Source organism: Leptodactylus fuscus, chromosome 1 (genome assembly GCF_031893055.1).
Source record: "Leptodactylus fuscus isolate aLepFus1 chromosome 1, aLepFus1.hap2, whole genome shotgun sequence".
In the NCBI taxonomy this organism is placed as follows: Eukaryota; Metazoa; Chordata; class Amphibia; order Anura; family Leptodactylidae; genus Leptodactylus; species Leptodactylus fuscus.
The window spans coordinates 220,903,684-220,918,687 of record NC_134265.1 but is presented as its reverse complement, the minus strand read 5'-3'; the positions used below and the strand labels follow the sequence as shown (position 1 = coordinate 220,918,687).

The window sequence follows — 15,004 nt, the reverse complement described above, 5'->3', positions numbered from 1 at the left end:
ATGCATTTTTTCTCCAATTGCACCTCATTCTGAATTTTTTTCCAGCTTCCCAGTACATTGCACAGCATATTGAATGGTGCCATTACAAAATACAATTTGTCCCACAAACAATAAGCCATCATGTGACTCTGTGAACTGAAAAATGAAAAAGTTATGGCTCTTGAAATGTGAGGAGGGAAAAACGAAAATGCGAAACCAAAAAATGGCCTGGTCCTTAAGGGGTTAACCAATTAGCGGGGATATATATTAGAGATGAGCAAGTACTGTTCGGATCAGCCGATCTGAACAGCACACTCGCATAGAAATGAATGGACGTAGCCGGCACACGGGGGGTTAAGCGGCCGGCCGCCGTCAAAGCGGAAGTACCAGGTGCATCCATTCATTTCTATGGAGCGTGCTGTTCGGATCGGCTGATCCGAACAGTACTCGCTCATCTCTAATATATATCCCTATGTAGTGCAGCATTCCAACATTACTATGAGTAAGAGGCACATGCCTCGAAACACGCAGGTTTCTTCTATCCCGGTGCTTCACACAAATGCACACGTTGCGCTGATGATTCTGTAATTCTTTTTCTCATGATTTTTTCTACTTTTGTACCTGGTGATATTTCTCCTTGTTATGGATTTATACAAAGAAATTATAAGTTACATTTTATTTAAGTACCGTATATACTCGAGTATAAGCCAACCCGAGTATAAGCCGAGGCCCCTAATTTTACCACAAAAAACTGGGAAAACTTATTGACTCGAGTATAAGCCTAGGGGGGGAAATGCAGCAGCTACTGGAAAATTTAAAAAATTAAAATGGTCAGAGTTTTTGGGTGCAGTAGTTGCTGGGTGCTGGAAAAGGGGAGGGGGTGCTTTGGTTGTCTGTCTGCCCCTTCCCTGAGCTTGAGGACTGGAATTTTTTTCCCCCACTTGGAATTCAGGGTATAGGGTATATAGGGTGTATCTGCAGTGCTCCTATTAACCCCTTCCTGACGGAACAGGAGCACTGCAAATACCCTATATTCAGTAGACCGGGCACTTTCAGACACAGGGATACCTAATGTGTTTGTGTTTCACAGTCATTTTCTTTTGTATGTATTCTAGGGAAAGGAGTGATTTAGAACGTTTATTTTTTTTAAAGCTTCCTTTTTACTATACTAATTACCTCTTGAACCTAAACTCCTGATATGTTCTCTGGAGACAGTAAAACATTCATTAACTTTCATGAAAGTTGTAAACTGTACTTCTGTCTGAGGCTTCATTCGTATGGAACCGAACAATAATTATTTCCCTCCTACAAGGAGATCTACAATCTTGGGCTTTGGGTTCTCAGGCCCCAAAACTGAACTCTGGAGAAATTTTCTGATGCATTAAGCCTGATGTATGATGAGCCATATCTTCAGGCAGTGGCCAAGTCTAACCTTTTTTTTTTGTGTCAGGGACACTGTGAAGCCGAGGAATACTGTTCTGAGTCTCTCAGGTGGTCTGTTGTGTCGCAGTGGAATGATCCAGCTCTCGTTTGCCATTTCCGGAACAGACTCTCCGATTCCCTCAAAGATTTGTGGGTGAACTAGCCACAACCAGTCACCTTGAATAAGTGTATGAAGCTCGCCAAATGTTTGGATAGAGGCCTACGTAAGCGTAAGAGAGAAAGTTCGTCTGGTACTGTTCCTATCTCCTCTCCAGTCTCCTCTCCTGAACCCATTCCGGAGCCTATGCAACTAGGTTCTACTAAGTCCCCTCAGGACAGATGCAATTTCTGGAGATGGCAAGGCTTATGCTGGACATACAAAAAGAAAAAGAAATACTTTCTTGACAAAAGCTCACCAATCATCCACGTAGCCTTCAGGGTGCACGATCCTTCGCCTTTGGACTTCAAAAGGCCATATGTATGTATACCAACAACTAGATAGAAGACCGTAGTACATCCAGGATTCAATAAAAAAAATATAGCTTTTAATCCATAGTCATTAAAAAATTACAAAAAGAACATGAAGTGAAAAGTAGGAAAAAAACATTTACAAAAATTGGTGCATTAAGACCGTCTAACACGTTTCAGGACTACATGTCCCTTAATCATAGCAGTTACACGGTGCTCTGGGGAATCCATGGAATACTGAATATATACACTCACCGGCCACTTTATTAGGTACACCTGTCCAACTGCTCGTTAACACTTAATTTCTAATCAGCCAATCACATGGCGGCAACTCAGTGCATTTAGGCATGTAGACATGGTCAAGATAATCTCCTGCAGTTCAAACCGAGCATCAGTATGGGGAAGAAAGGTGATTTGAGTGCCTTTGAACGTGGCATGGTTGTTGGTGCCAGAAGGGCTGGTCTGAGTATTTCAGAAACTGCTGATCTACTGGGATTTTCACGCACAACCATCTCTAGGGTTTACAGAGAATGGTCCGAAAAAGAAAAAACATCCAGTGAGTGGCAGTTCTGTGGGCGGAAATGCGTTGTTGATGCCAGAGGTCAGAGGAGAATGGCCAGACTGGTTCGAGCTGATAGAAAGGCAACAGTGACTCAAATAGCCACCCGTTACAACCAAGGTAGCCAGAAGAGCATCTCTGAACGCACAGTACGTCGAACTTTGAGGCAGATGGGCTACAGCAGCAGAAGACCACACCGGGTGCCACTCCTTTCAGCTAAGAACAGGAAACTGAGGCTACAATTTGCACAAGCTCATCGAAATTGGACAATTGAAGATTGGAAAAACGTTGCCTGGTCTGATGAGTCTCGATTTCTGCTGCGACATTCAGATGGTAGGGTCAGAATTTGGCGTCAACAACATGAAAGCATGGATCCATCCTGCCTTGTATCAACGGTTCAGGCTGGTGGTGGTGGTGTCATGGTGTGGGGAATATTTTCTTGGCACTCTTTGGGCCCCTTGGTACCAATTGAGCATCGTTGCAACGCCAAAGCCTACCTGAGTATTGTTGCTGACCATGTCCATCCCTTTATGACCACAATGTACCCAACATCTGATGGCTACTTTCAGCAGGATAATGCGCCATGTCATAAAGCTGGAATCATCTCAGACTGGTTTCTTGAACATGACAATGAGTTCACTGTACTCCAATGGCCTCCACAGTCACCAGATCTCAATCCAATAGAGCATCTTTGGGATGTGGTGGAACGGGAGATTCGCATCATGGATGTGCAGCCGACAAATCTGCGGCAACTGTGTGATGCCATCATGTCAATATGGACCAAAATCTCTGAGGAATGCTTCCAGCACCTTGTTGAATCTATGCCACGAAGAATTGAGGCAGTTCTGAAGGCAAAAGGGGGTCCAACCCGTTACTAGCATGGTGTACCTAATAAAGTGGCCGGTGAGTGTATATAAAGGCTTCATCTAACAAACAAACCCATATGAAACGCATTAACTACTTATTGGGTACCCCCACCCTTTTGTTCCTTTGTTTCAATAAAGATTGTTTAAACCATCCTTACTTTTTCCCAGATTGCTCCATAAATTACTCAGTTAAACACATATAGAAGGACACAAATGTCTCCATATATACCCAGGGAATAGTGATGTATAGAGATGAGCGAACAGTGTTCGATCTAATTGGTATTCGATCGAATATCAGGATGTTCAAGATATTCGATTCCATTCCATCGAATGCCACGCGGCAAACACACTAAAAATTCGTATCCCCCTCCCACCTTCCCTGGCGCTTTTTTTGCACCAATAACTGTGCAGGAGAGGTGGGACAGGAACTACGACAATATGAGACTGAACTATGTGATTGTGAGACGGATAGATGTACTGGCAGGGTTAGCTAGGAATTAGCTTTATTTAGGTAGGAATGTTACTCAAACAGCTCTTTGGGGCTCTATCTCGTGGCAGCCCATTATATGCTAGTCGGGATCCCTCTCAGCTTGCGTTATGCGGGAGCTGACTTTTTCTCATAGGAATGCATTGACCAGCGTTGATTGGCCGAATGCCATACAGTGTACAGCATTCCATTGTGGTCCGATCTCGAGTGTAGCAGAGTTGACACAGCACTGCTACATCTCTGGTATAGCAGAGTTGACACAGCTCTGCTACATCTCAGGTATAGCAGAGTTGACACAGCTCTGCTACATATCAGGTATAGCAGAGTTGACACAGCTCTGCTACATCTCAGGTATAGCAGAGTTGACACAGCACTGCTACATCTCAGGTATAGCAGAGTTGACACAGCTCTGCTACATCTCAGGTATAGCAGAATTGACACAGCGCTGCTACATCTCAGATGTAGCAGAGTTGACACAGCACTGCTACATCTCAGGTATAGCAGAGTGGACAGCGCTGCTACATCGCAGCATGTTCAGAGACCCTGCGGATGGAAGTAATGGCCACCAGGAAGGCAACCCTTCTAGGACAGAAGGCAAACAGAGAGAATCCCCAAAGGCTTGAAGGGAGGAGCCCAAAGCACCTCAAGAACAAGATTAAGGGTTGGTTCACACTAGCATTTGTATTCCGTCCGGAAGGAGTCCGCATGGACAACCCCCGGACGGAAAACAAGCACAATTGAAAGTGTGGTGGCAAAGCACACAGACCCCATAGACTATAATGGACTCCGTGTGCTTGCCGCGCACTGCCCACACGAATGACTTGCAGAGAAAGAGGCATTCATCAGCAGAAACACGAGACATGCGTATCAGGCCTGGCAGTGCCAATCCACAGCCACCAGGATGACTGGAACCCCTTTACTCTTGAGTTTCTTGAGAACCAGAGGGAGAAGAAAAGGAAGAAGAGAGAACAGGTACAGAAGCCGGAAGTCTGACTAGAGAATCACAAGAGCATCGGCAGCAATGGCTCGGGTCCTTGGACCTGGCCCTGTGGCAGGGGAGCAAGTGGATCAGGTGTGAGGCGAGCGGTTGATGTTGACCATGCCCCACCGAGCTTCATATGAAACTACCTCTCACCCGAGTTGAGCTTTTCTCGGCTTATGCAGTCTTCCACCCAAGTGTCCACACCTGGAATGTGAACCACAGAAAGAGATGCTCCGCCCAAAGAAGAGAGCAGGAGACTTCCTACAAGGCTAGACAGCTCCAGGTGCCCTCTGATCCAGGTGTCCTCCTGGTCTCAGTGTTTCATCAGGTGCCAGGCCGGTCTTAGTCATCATGACTGCAGGTACTTACTATTTGGTTGTATGTATCCCTGCATGCCCTATTTTGTACCCTATACTAGTATGAATGATTGCTGATGCACCAATCCAGATTTGTGGAGCTGCATTTTTCTGTGCATCTTGCTTGTATATGTAGGCTATACTCAAACAGGGCATATTTATGGTGCATATATTTTCACTATTGTGTCTTCACACTGGCTAACCTATTACCTGCTGTCATTTATTATGTACAACTGGGGTGTTGAAATATATGCATTTGCAACTGTATTTTCAATATCTTTTACCCCATTGTATTCATGCAGATATTGATGACTTACACATCGGCTTTTGTGCACTTGTCTAGTTTCTTGATTCTTCTCTCTGGCTTTTGTAATATCTGCCCTGCTGCTACATTTTTTCTATTTTATATTATTTATCAATAAATATTTATATATTTTTTTTTTTTGTAGATTTATTTCATTTGCGTTTTTGGTCCCCTTGTTTTTTCGCTGTAGGTGTTTCTGTATACAATTTTGGGGTTCGCATATTGTGAAAGTTGAGGCTCCTTTTTTCTACATGATTGTTGCCCTCTGGTGGTTGTCAGTCTGGACTCTGACCAGAAGCGCCTTGGAGAAGAGAGGTCTAGTGAGACAGGGCAAAGAATATGGCCTTCAGCTCAGCTCACTCACCCCCCTAGACACTCTAGACACTTTTCTCCCTTCTTGATAACTTGGCAGGAAGGCCGCGGCTAATCTTCATGGCTCAGCCATCCAGCTGGAAAGAAAGTTTGAACTAAGGCTAGGATAATGTCCCCGACAGCTCTCCTGTGCAGCCATGGGAAGGTCTTCAGGGATGCTGTCAAGGGATAAAAGGTGCTGCAGTATTGTTGTGCTTCTTTCATATAATATAAATATCAGGAAACCAAACAGGTCCTTATATAAAAAATATATCCAAAGTACAACTTTTGTTGAAATAACTATACAATGAAAATTGATAAAACACACTTAAACATCAGTTCCAAAAACTCATTTATTTTAAGCAAAGATCCAACACTGCTACAATGTATTACTCTGGAGACGAAGACAGTCATATGTAATAGGCAAACGTAATAAACATCAAAAATTAAAACTTAAGAACTATAAAACTAAATACAGATTTTATTTTTCAGGTATAAAGGCTTGTATGGTATCATGAAAACAGCTTTAACACTTTAATAACAGAGGTGACATTAAAAATTGCTTTCTTTAAATAAATGCAAGCTGCACAAACACACATACTATGTTGTCATCATCCGTGGAGCAATGCTCATGGACATCAATTCTTGGAAAAGAAGTTTACAGGCATAAGGCATCCGTACCAAAGATATCTAAGTGGAAGGAAAAATAAAAAATATGAGTAGAGATGGGATTTTATGATTCATGAACACTACACAGACATCTAACCTTCAATACATTAGGAACAATTCAATACACATACAAATGGCATTATGATAAGAAGGACCTTTAGAAGATTCAGCAAATTAACACTTAATGGCATAAGTATAAGTGAGTCTATTACCTTCCACAAGCATACTAAACTGCCACCACTGTGCTACAGAGCACATTACTTTGATAAACAACATAAATTTCTTAGCCATTTTTGTAGATTGAGAAAGCAATTGTGAAGTCTTATGCAAATAAGACAATTGGTGCACTGGGGGTGGACCGTCACGCTTGGGAGCTCTGATCTTGGTACTCAAGAATGATAGGTAATGTCAATGTGAAGATCAACTCTGAATGAGCAGGGTAGCGCCATCAGGAGGTGTTAGCGGTCTGAGTAGAAAGCATTGTAATGGCTAGCAACATGATCCCTGATATTTAAAAATGAATCCAAGATCTTCCTGATAGGCTTTACAATTCCTGAGATATGTGGCTTTAAAGTGTGCAGACGGGGGTTAGCTGCAAACTGCACAAAGAATTTAACACATTAGTGGATGACAACAAAATATGGCTTGGCTTCTGTTTCAGTATTTGAGAGTACAAGTTCTTGTTGATGTAGAGGTTTGTGGCATACATGAATTATTATGGCTATATATAACCCACAGACAAATGTAATCCCCAGTTTGTCTGCTTTCAAGGAATATTTAGAGTTTAGGGGTGCACTTGCTTTTCACAGTGTGCATTTTATAGGTTGATATTTGAATATATAAGCAGATTTTTGCTCCTTCCAGTTCTAGTGATTTTATGAAGATCTGTGCATACAGATGTAGGCCTAAGTGATATGCATGAACTCTGCACACACTGAACTCATTTTAGGAAGTTTGGTGCATATAACTTGGCATTTTACACTTTTAGCAACTAAAATAATTTCTATATGTAGTAATATCTTCTCATTCCATACAAACACACTGGGTTCATTTCTGGCAGTGCCTGACTGCACAATAATCTGTATATTCCAAATGCTACCTACTTGTGTTTTGTTTCTGCATCCTCTGCATTCATAAGTGTGAGTCCTGGTATTTGCGATTGCCATTAAACCACAGAGATTGCATACATGTACTTGGTAAGGATCCGAAGCTTCAAATAATCTTTCCCGAAGAAACTGGGCAGCACCATGTGCAATTTGACAATCACGCTCCATTTCTCCAAATCGAAGACCTCCATCACTGTAAAGATTATTTTTAATAACCAGTATAATATTTAACATGAACATAAAACTGCCATCTTTTGAATAATATTCCTGCATATCTATCTGTTCTGCATGGTATGTCAACTTACTGACTGGTCATCTTTATTTCTGGGTTGACTTGAACAAATTACTTACCGTGATCTACCTTCCATAGGCTGTCTGTTCAGAATCTGAATTGGACCTCTTGCACGGGAATGAATTTTATCATCTACCATGTGCTTTAATCTCTGATAATATGTAGGTCCAATGAAGATCTGTGATGTGATTTTACGTCCGGTGAATCCATTATATAGAACCTACATACAAGAAAGTAAACCATTATTATAAAAAGGAAACAAGAATGTTTATTGTCAAGTTAATTTTGGAATGCTTGCATTTGGCTATTGTGGGAGAAAATGCTTAACCTCACAATCAATCTTTCCACTGCCATCTCATAGTATATTGTGTTCTCTTAAATTGATCAAAATGTATTTATAGCTTTAACCACTTCAGTACCGGGCCAATTTGTGGTCCAGGACCAGACACATTTTAGGTTTATTTTGTATGATGCGGTTTAGAGGGCTGTAACATTTTTCTCGTATGTCTCATTCAACTAATTTCTGCATCTTTTTTTGAGGACACATAGGGCTTTATTTTTATGTTGTTTTTATTTTCGAATTTTTTTTATATCTGGGAAAATAGAGGGAAATTGTGTCTGTTTTTCACTTTTCTTTTTTTATTTAATAACATAACATGCCACTGAAAAACTTTATAAAATAGTTTTACATCTCCATTACGGTAATTTTAATTTTATATAGTGTCGTCGGGGCTGGGGCTATAACCTTTAATAACGGCATTTTTATTGGTGTATTATTTTCCTTTTTTTTTTTTTTAATTTATTAATTTTTTTTTTATTTTATATTTATATTTTTTTTTCAGATGGTGTCCCCATAAGGTCATAAGAGACCTTTGGGGACATCAGATCACTTTTTTCTTTGTTAGGGAGGCTGATTTCCCCTGCAACTGGGGCTGGTACATTTAGCCCCAGTTGTAGGAGGAATACAGCCTCCTGCACATTGTATACACAGTATACAGAGCTGATCTGCGTCCTGTAGGACCCAGCAGCTCTTGCAAGACACTGATTCCTAGGGCGGCGCCCATAGCTGTGTATACAGGGCTCATTGAGCACAGCTGATTACCAGGCAGCTGTCTGATTATTGTGCTATGACTCTAACCAGCGGCACTTGTGTACTCATCACATGACCATGGACCGTAAATCACATGACCATGGACCGTAAATCACATGACCATGGACCGTAAATCACATGACCATGGTCAGAGTTTTATTTTTTCGTTTTATTTATTCTTTATGCATACATTTCAAATTTTCCATGTTTTTACAAAATCTGGGTAACATTGATACCAGAGAAAAACATTTTGGCTTATGCCAAGTTCACACCCTCATTCGGATTTTTGTTTGGGGAGTCTGCTTGGAGACTCCCTGAATGGAATCCTAACCCGCTTAAAAAAGCGGTCACGCACGGACCCCATAGACTTTAATGGGGACTGCAGGGATTCAGTCAAGAAAAGATGAAAAATGCAGAGAAAAAGGCGGTGCTTGCAGCCCTTTTCTCTTAAAGCGGAATGGGAATTCGCCATTGGAGAGTAGGCGCAGGTGTAAACCTAGCCTTACTAAAATCTGTGTCTATAATTAAAGTACATATTTTGTAAGATTTTATTATACAGCATGCTATATGATCAGAAAGAACGCTAGACTCTAGGTCAATAAGTGACTAGAAAGACACTATGGGTACCTGCAACACTGAAATATATGCATGTCTTTGCTGGAGATAGGAACATACCACGCTCCCTACATTAGGCAAAGTTTTAACGTAACCAATTTTTCTGCAATATTTTGCGACAAAATGATTTTGCTTCCTACAGCTATAAGAGTTAGTGTCACGATAACCAACATTTACATTTCAATTGGCAGAAAGCTTCCAGAATACATTATCCAAAATATAAAAATACTAATTCAATGTCTGCAGCAATATCAGAAAATCTGAATAAGCCTTCAGCACTCATATCTGTATGTGATATAATTATGTATACATTTATAGTATGTGACTATATAAAATTATGTACCTCATTTCCTCTAAGATGATATCCATAATCTGATAACAAATTTGAAATCTTCTGCACATTGACTGCATCATTAAAGGGAGTAGCATCACCAATTTCTCCCTTGTTTGCCGAAACCTACAATTAAAAAGGTAAATACATAATACAAAACTGCAAACACCCACATAAAATGCTACATTTGACAAAGATGAGAAATTCGATCTTTACCTTCCCTTGAAGACACTCAATCAAGTGACCAATGGTCATACGAGAAGGGATGGCATGAGGATTAATGATGATATCTGGCGTAAGACCTTCACAGGTAAAGGGCATGTCCTAAGATTAAAAAATAAGCACAAGTAATATGTCTTAATATCAACTATATTTAGCTCATATGGAAAAGGAATGAAGTCCAAAATCTGCAGTTTCTTTAATATACTGTGTATACTCAAGTATAAGCCAACTTTTTCAGCACAGTTTTTATGCTGAAAAAGCCCTCCTCTGCTTACACTCTAGTCAGAATCCAACTCAGGGTCAGACTGCCAAGGACCTGCATAAATTAAACGAAGGTGGAAGGTCCCTTAGTGCTACAGTAATGATATGATAGGACACTCCCCCTTCTCTAGCAAGAGAGATGAAAGCCCGGGAGGCCCCTGATGCTGCCCTGCATCGAGGAGAAGAAGCTAGAATAAAGTGAAAGTAAAACACACAGGTACCTGCTGGGGTTACTCTGCCGATTAATGTCAGGCATTTGGGGTTATTAATTTAGTTTTAGTAACTCCATGTGCTTCACATTAATAGCAATTAACCCCATCATGTCACTCATATTAACCCCTGTGTGCCCCATATAAGGGTTACTAATATATGAAACACATGGGGGTACTAATAAAGGACCTTAATTATGAAGATACCTAATTATTACCATCCATGTCTCTCACATATCAGTAACCCTTATGTGAGGCACACAGGGGGATAATGTGAGGGACATGATGGGGTTAACTGCTATTACTGTGAGGCACATGGGGTTACTAAGCTGAAATGCACATGACTGTCTCAGTTAATGTAATTTTATTGGTATCTATTTTAATTTTTGAAATTTTCCAGTAGCTGCTGCATTTTCCCCCCTAGGCTTATACTGAAGTCAATACGTTCCCCAGTTTTTTGTGGTAAAATGATGGGCCTCGGCTTATACTGGAGTATATATGGTAGCTTTTTTTCACAATACCTCCCTCCACCTGTAGAATGGCCTTCCTAGACCTTGTAGTAATAACGTATGAATACAAATCACAAATTACATCAATGCACACATATCACTATCAGTTAGTTATGTGGATAGGGATTTAGACTGCTTTCTGTGTTTGTTCCCACTAAAGAAATGCACATAGAAGAACAGAAGTGGCATAGCTAGAGTCTTTAGGGTAGGTTCACATGGAGTTTTTTTTGCAGGCGGATTGTGATGCGGAATCCACCTCAAAATCTTCCAACAAAAAGGCCTCCCATTCAATTTCAATGGGAGTCCCTCGTTTTTTTTCCCTGCCAGTGATTTTTTTCAGCTAGTGGGAAAAAGAAGCGACATGCCCTATCTTCCCGTGGATTCCATGGCTCGAGACACACTCCTGATTAGGCCTATTCATTAGGGCTAATCAAGAGCGGGATGCTGCTGCACTGCACTGTTGCGGCTAGCCGTGCGGGAAAGTCACACGGCGGAAAAGGTTTCTGCCATGTGAACATACCCTTAGGACATAGTATTGTTTGATAATGCTTCATAAAAAATAATTATTTTTTTGGACAAACAAAACAACTCCAACTACAAATACCTCCTGTCTGTACTGAATGCCACAGGTTCCTTTCTGCCCATGCCGACTAGCAAACTTGTCTCCAATTTGAGGAATTCGAACTGATCGTACCTAGAGTGATTGAAAAAACAGTTCAACACACATTGAAATAAATATCAATAAAAAAAAAAAAATACAAATCAAATATTAAATTAAATCTTAGCAAAACTACATTTGCCTGCATCAAAAAAAGGTATATTAGCCACAGATTTACTGATAACTGCCTCAAATTATTGTCCTTAATGCTATGCATTAGGCAAAATAGACAAGAAATACAATGTTGGGAGTATTGCTTACCCTGATTTTGCAAAATTTGTATCCTTCCTGATTAAGGGTAACCATGACTTGATCCACAATGCCAGTTTCACTTGTACGTAGAAAAGTACTACAATCTCGCTTTGTGTAACGGCGATTAGTACTTTCTAGTTCGTCCTCATTTTCAGGAAGTGTCACTGTTTTACCAATGATCACGTCATCTCCTGAAACTCTAACACCAGGAGCAATCAAACCATCATCATCCAACTTGTCATAGATCGCATGTCTCATACCTATAGAGAATGAAATGAAAGTTATAAATGGTAACCATTTAAAGGGATCCTATCTTTTAAGCACAATTTTTTCTCCCTAACATGTTGGAATAGCCTTAAGAAAGGCTATTCGTCTCCTACCTTTCCTTTTCCGCGCTGCTGTTCGCCTGCAATCCCAGTTTTTCTCGGTAAGCAAATGAGCTCTCTCGCAGCACTGGGGGCAGGCCCCAGCGCTCAAACAGCACTATGGGAGTCCCCAATGCTGCCAGAGAGTTCTCCAGCGCCACCTCCATCTTCTTCTGTGACGAGGTCTTCACCGCGTCTTCTTCTTCCGGCAGCATCTTCTTACTTCTAGGCCTCAGGCAAGCCGACTGTGCATGCCCGCCAGCCACGAGAAAATGGCCGCTTGCAATACTGTGGATGTGGCCATTTTTCTTGTGGCCATGGGCATACGCAGTTGGCTTGCCCTAGGTCTAGAAGTAAGAAGACGCTGCCGGAAGAAGACGGAGGCGGCGCTGGAGAGCTCTCTGGCCGCATTGGGCATGCCCCCAGTGCTGCGAGAGAGATCATTTGCATACCGAGAAAAACCAGGATTGAAGGCAAATGGCGGCACGGAGAAGAAAAGGAAAGGTAGAAGACGAATAGCCTTTCTTAAAGCTATTCCGACATGTTAGGGAGAAAAAAAATTGTGTTTAAAAGATAGGATCCCTTTAATACATGTTATACCCAGAGAAAAGTAAAAAACCGTCAACTCTAGGCTAGGTCCACATAGGATGTACCTGTAGTGGATTAACTATTGTGGACTTACTGGCAGTTAATCCTCTACAATGTAAATTAACCCATTCCCATTGCAAGTGGGTGGTCCCTTTGACAAACCACTTGACAGTGGAGAAACTAATTAGCACGTCAGGCACGAAAACTAATTGCAGCGATCGCTCTGCAACGGTAGGGGCTAGAGGAGTAAAAAAAAAAAAAAAAACTAAAGCAAAAGAAAAAAAAATCTTTGAAAATCAGTGAATGACCAACAAAAACTGAAAAAGATTGATGTTCAAAATAATAAGCCTAACAAATAAGAAAATGAACACCTAAAACGTTACAAAATTTTATTTTGGATACTCTCCATTAAAAATACCAGATATACTAGGTGTAAACCAAACACTCAAGACGTCTCTGTGATCAGAAACATGAAAGATCAGGTGAAGCAAGAACAAAACGTCATATGCAAGGATAGTATTGTCTAATGAATTCAACATATATAATATTGAACCCAAAGATCCTTGTGACAATTGCACTTCAAACCTAAAAGAAGCTTCTGGACTACTAACAAAAACACCTAAAGCACCCTAACGTGCAAAGGAAAAACTAGTTTTAACTGGGGTTAAATACAAGCGGTGCTGCGAATATATAATGAATTGAATCCAGCCACTGCTGTAGCCTCAGATTAACCATATATATATATATATATATATATATATATATATATATATATATTATATATATTATATATATTATATATATGTATGTATGTATGCAAGCCCAGTCATTCCAAGATGGCGCCACATGAGTGGCAACCTCGATACAGGGCTCCAAGCTGAGAGCGACCTTTCCTTTTCACTCTTTTTGTTTGTATTTTCAATCCTCTACTCAAGCAAACTAGCACTATGAAATAGCAACTATAATCAAATGGAAGAACCTGCAGACTATTTTCTTTGCGTCTATTGTTTAAGCTTGGAAGATACCTGCTCGGCTGGAATTTCCTGTGTTCAAGTGCCTTACCATCCCCCCACGAGCTAAGGAAAGCATGGACAACATGAAGTAGACAAAGCATGAAGGAGAAACCTGCGTGGAATTGTGGACTTCTTTCAAGGAAATGTTGTTGGCGTCTATTGCTGATGCATGGAAGAGTTCTATGGTCGGCTGACTGGTATTTCTGTCCATGTGGACACGCGAGACTCTGCTACAGCCTAGGAACCTACCGTTCCCCCCCCCCCCCCAAACTATCAGCTGTGAGCATGATATCTCACTACCTACCAAAGGAACTACCACGTTATTGTGATACCTGCATATGTCCCACACCTCTGCAAAAATCCATGTCTGTCTGTTATGTTTATATGCAGTGACCCCCCCCCCCCCCTTGTGTCCTCCAACCGTACTTGGGCTGTATTATCAACATTACTTTGCACAGAGAACTAAATGATCCTGCAGTTTTGTCTTTCGTTTCTTTCTTTTTAGCTGCTATGACTCCTAGTATCTCTCTATCTGCCACGAGCTTGTATGTGTTTCTCTCTTGCTGTATACTACTGTACTATCCGTGATGCTGTATCACACTGAATTTCCTCATTGTGGGACAATTAACCACTTCCCACCGACGACATTTTCTGATTTTCATTTTTGACTCTCCTTCTTCCAAACCCAATAACTTTTTTTTTCTATTCTCAGAGCCATATGAGTTCTTAATGTTTGCAGGAGAAATTGTTCTCCATGATTCCACCATGAATTATCTGCACAATGTACTGGGAAGCTGGTAAAAAAATTAAGAATGGGGTGGATTTGAAGAAAACATGCATTTCTGCGACTTTCTTACAGGCTTCGTTTTGACAGCGTTTACTGTGCAGCCAAAATGACATGTCATCTTGTATTCTATGTTTCATTACGATTCTAGGGATACCAAATTTATATGGTTTTAATTACACTTTAACCCCTTAATAAAAATCCAAAACTGTGCCCAATTTTATTTTTTTTTTCCCTAAAAGTCGCCATCTTCTGACACCCATAGG

At 40.9% G+C, this 15,004-nt stretch overlaps 1 protein-coding gene across 1 annotated transcript in view; it reads right to left on the bottom strand.

The window, feature by feature from the left end:
- Window positions 1-6,148: 6,148 nt before the first annotated feature.
- POLR2B (RNA polymerase II subunit B) overlaps window positions 6,149-15,004 on the bottom strand; it is a 53,392-nt gene continuing 44,536 nt past the window's right edge. Inside the window, exons 19-25 of the mRNA XM_075282834.1 lie at window positions 11,998-12,248; window positions 11,683-11,772; window positions 10,094-10,201; window positions 9,890-10,003; window positions 7,901-8,061; window positions 7,547-7,742; window positions 6,149-6,464 (exon numbers count right to left, since the gene is read on the bottom strand). Coding sequence (XP_075138935.1) covers window positions 6,375-6,464; window positions 7,547-7,742; window positions 7,901-8,061; window positions 9,890-10,003; window positions 10,094-10,201; window positions 11,683-11,772; window positions 11,998-12,248 — 1,010 coding nt within the window. The 3' untranslated portion in view covers window positions 6,149-6,374. The remainder of the gene's footprint in view (window positions 6,465-7,546; window positions 7,743-7,900; window positions 8,062-9,889; window positions 10,004-10,093; window positions 10,202-11,682; window positions 11,773-11,997; window positions 12,249-15,004) is intronic.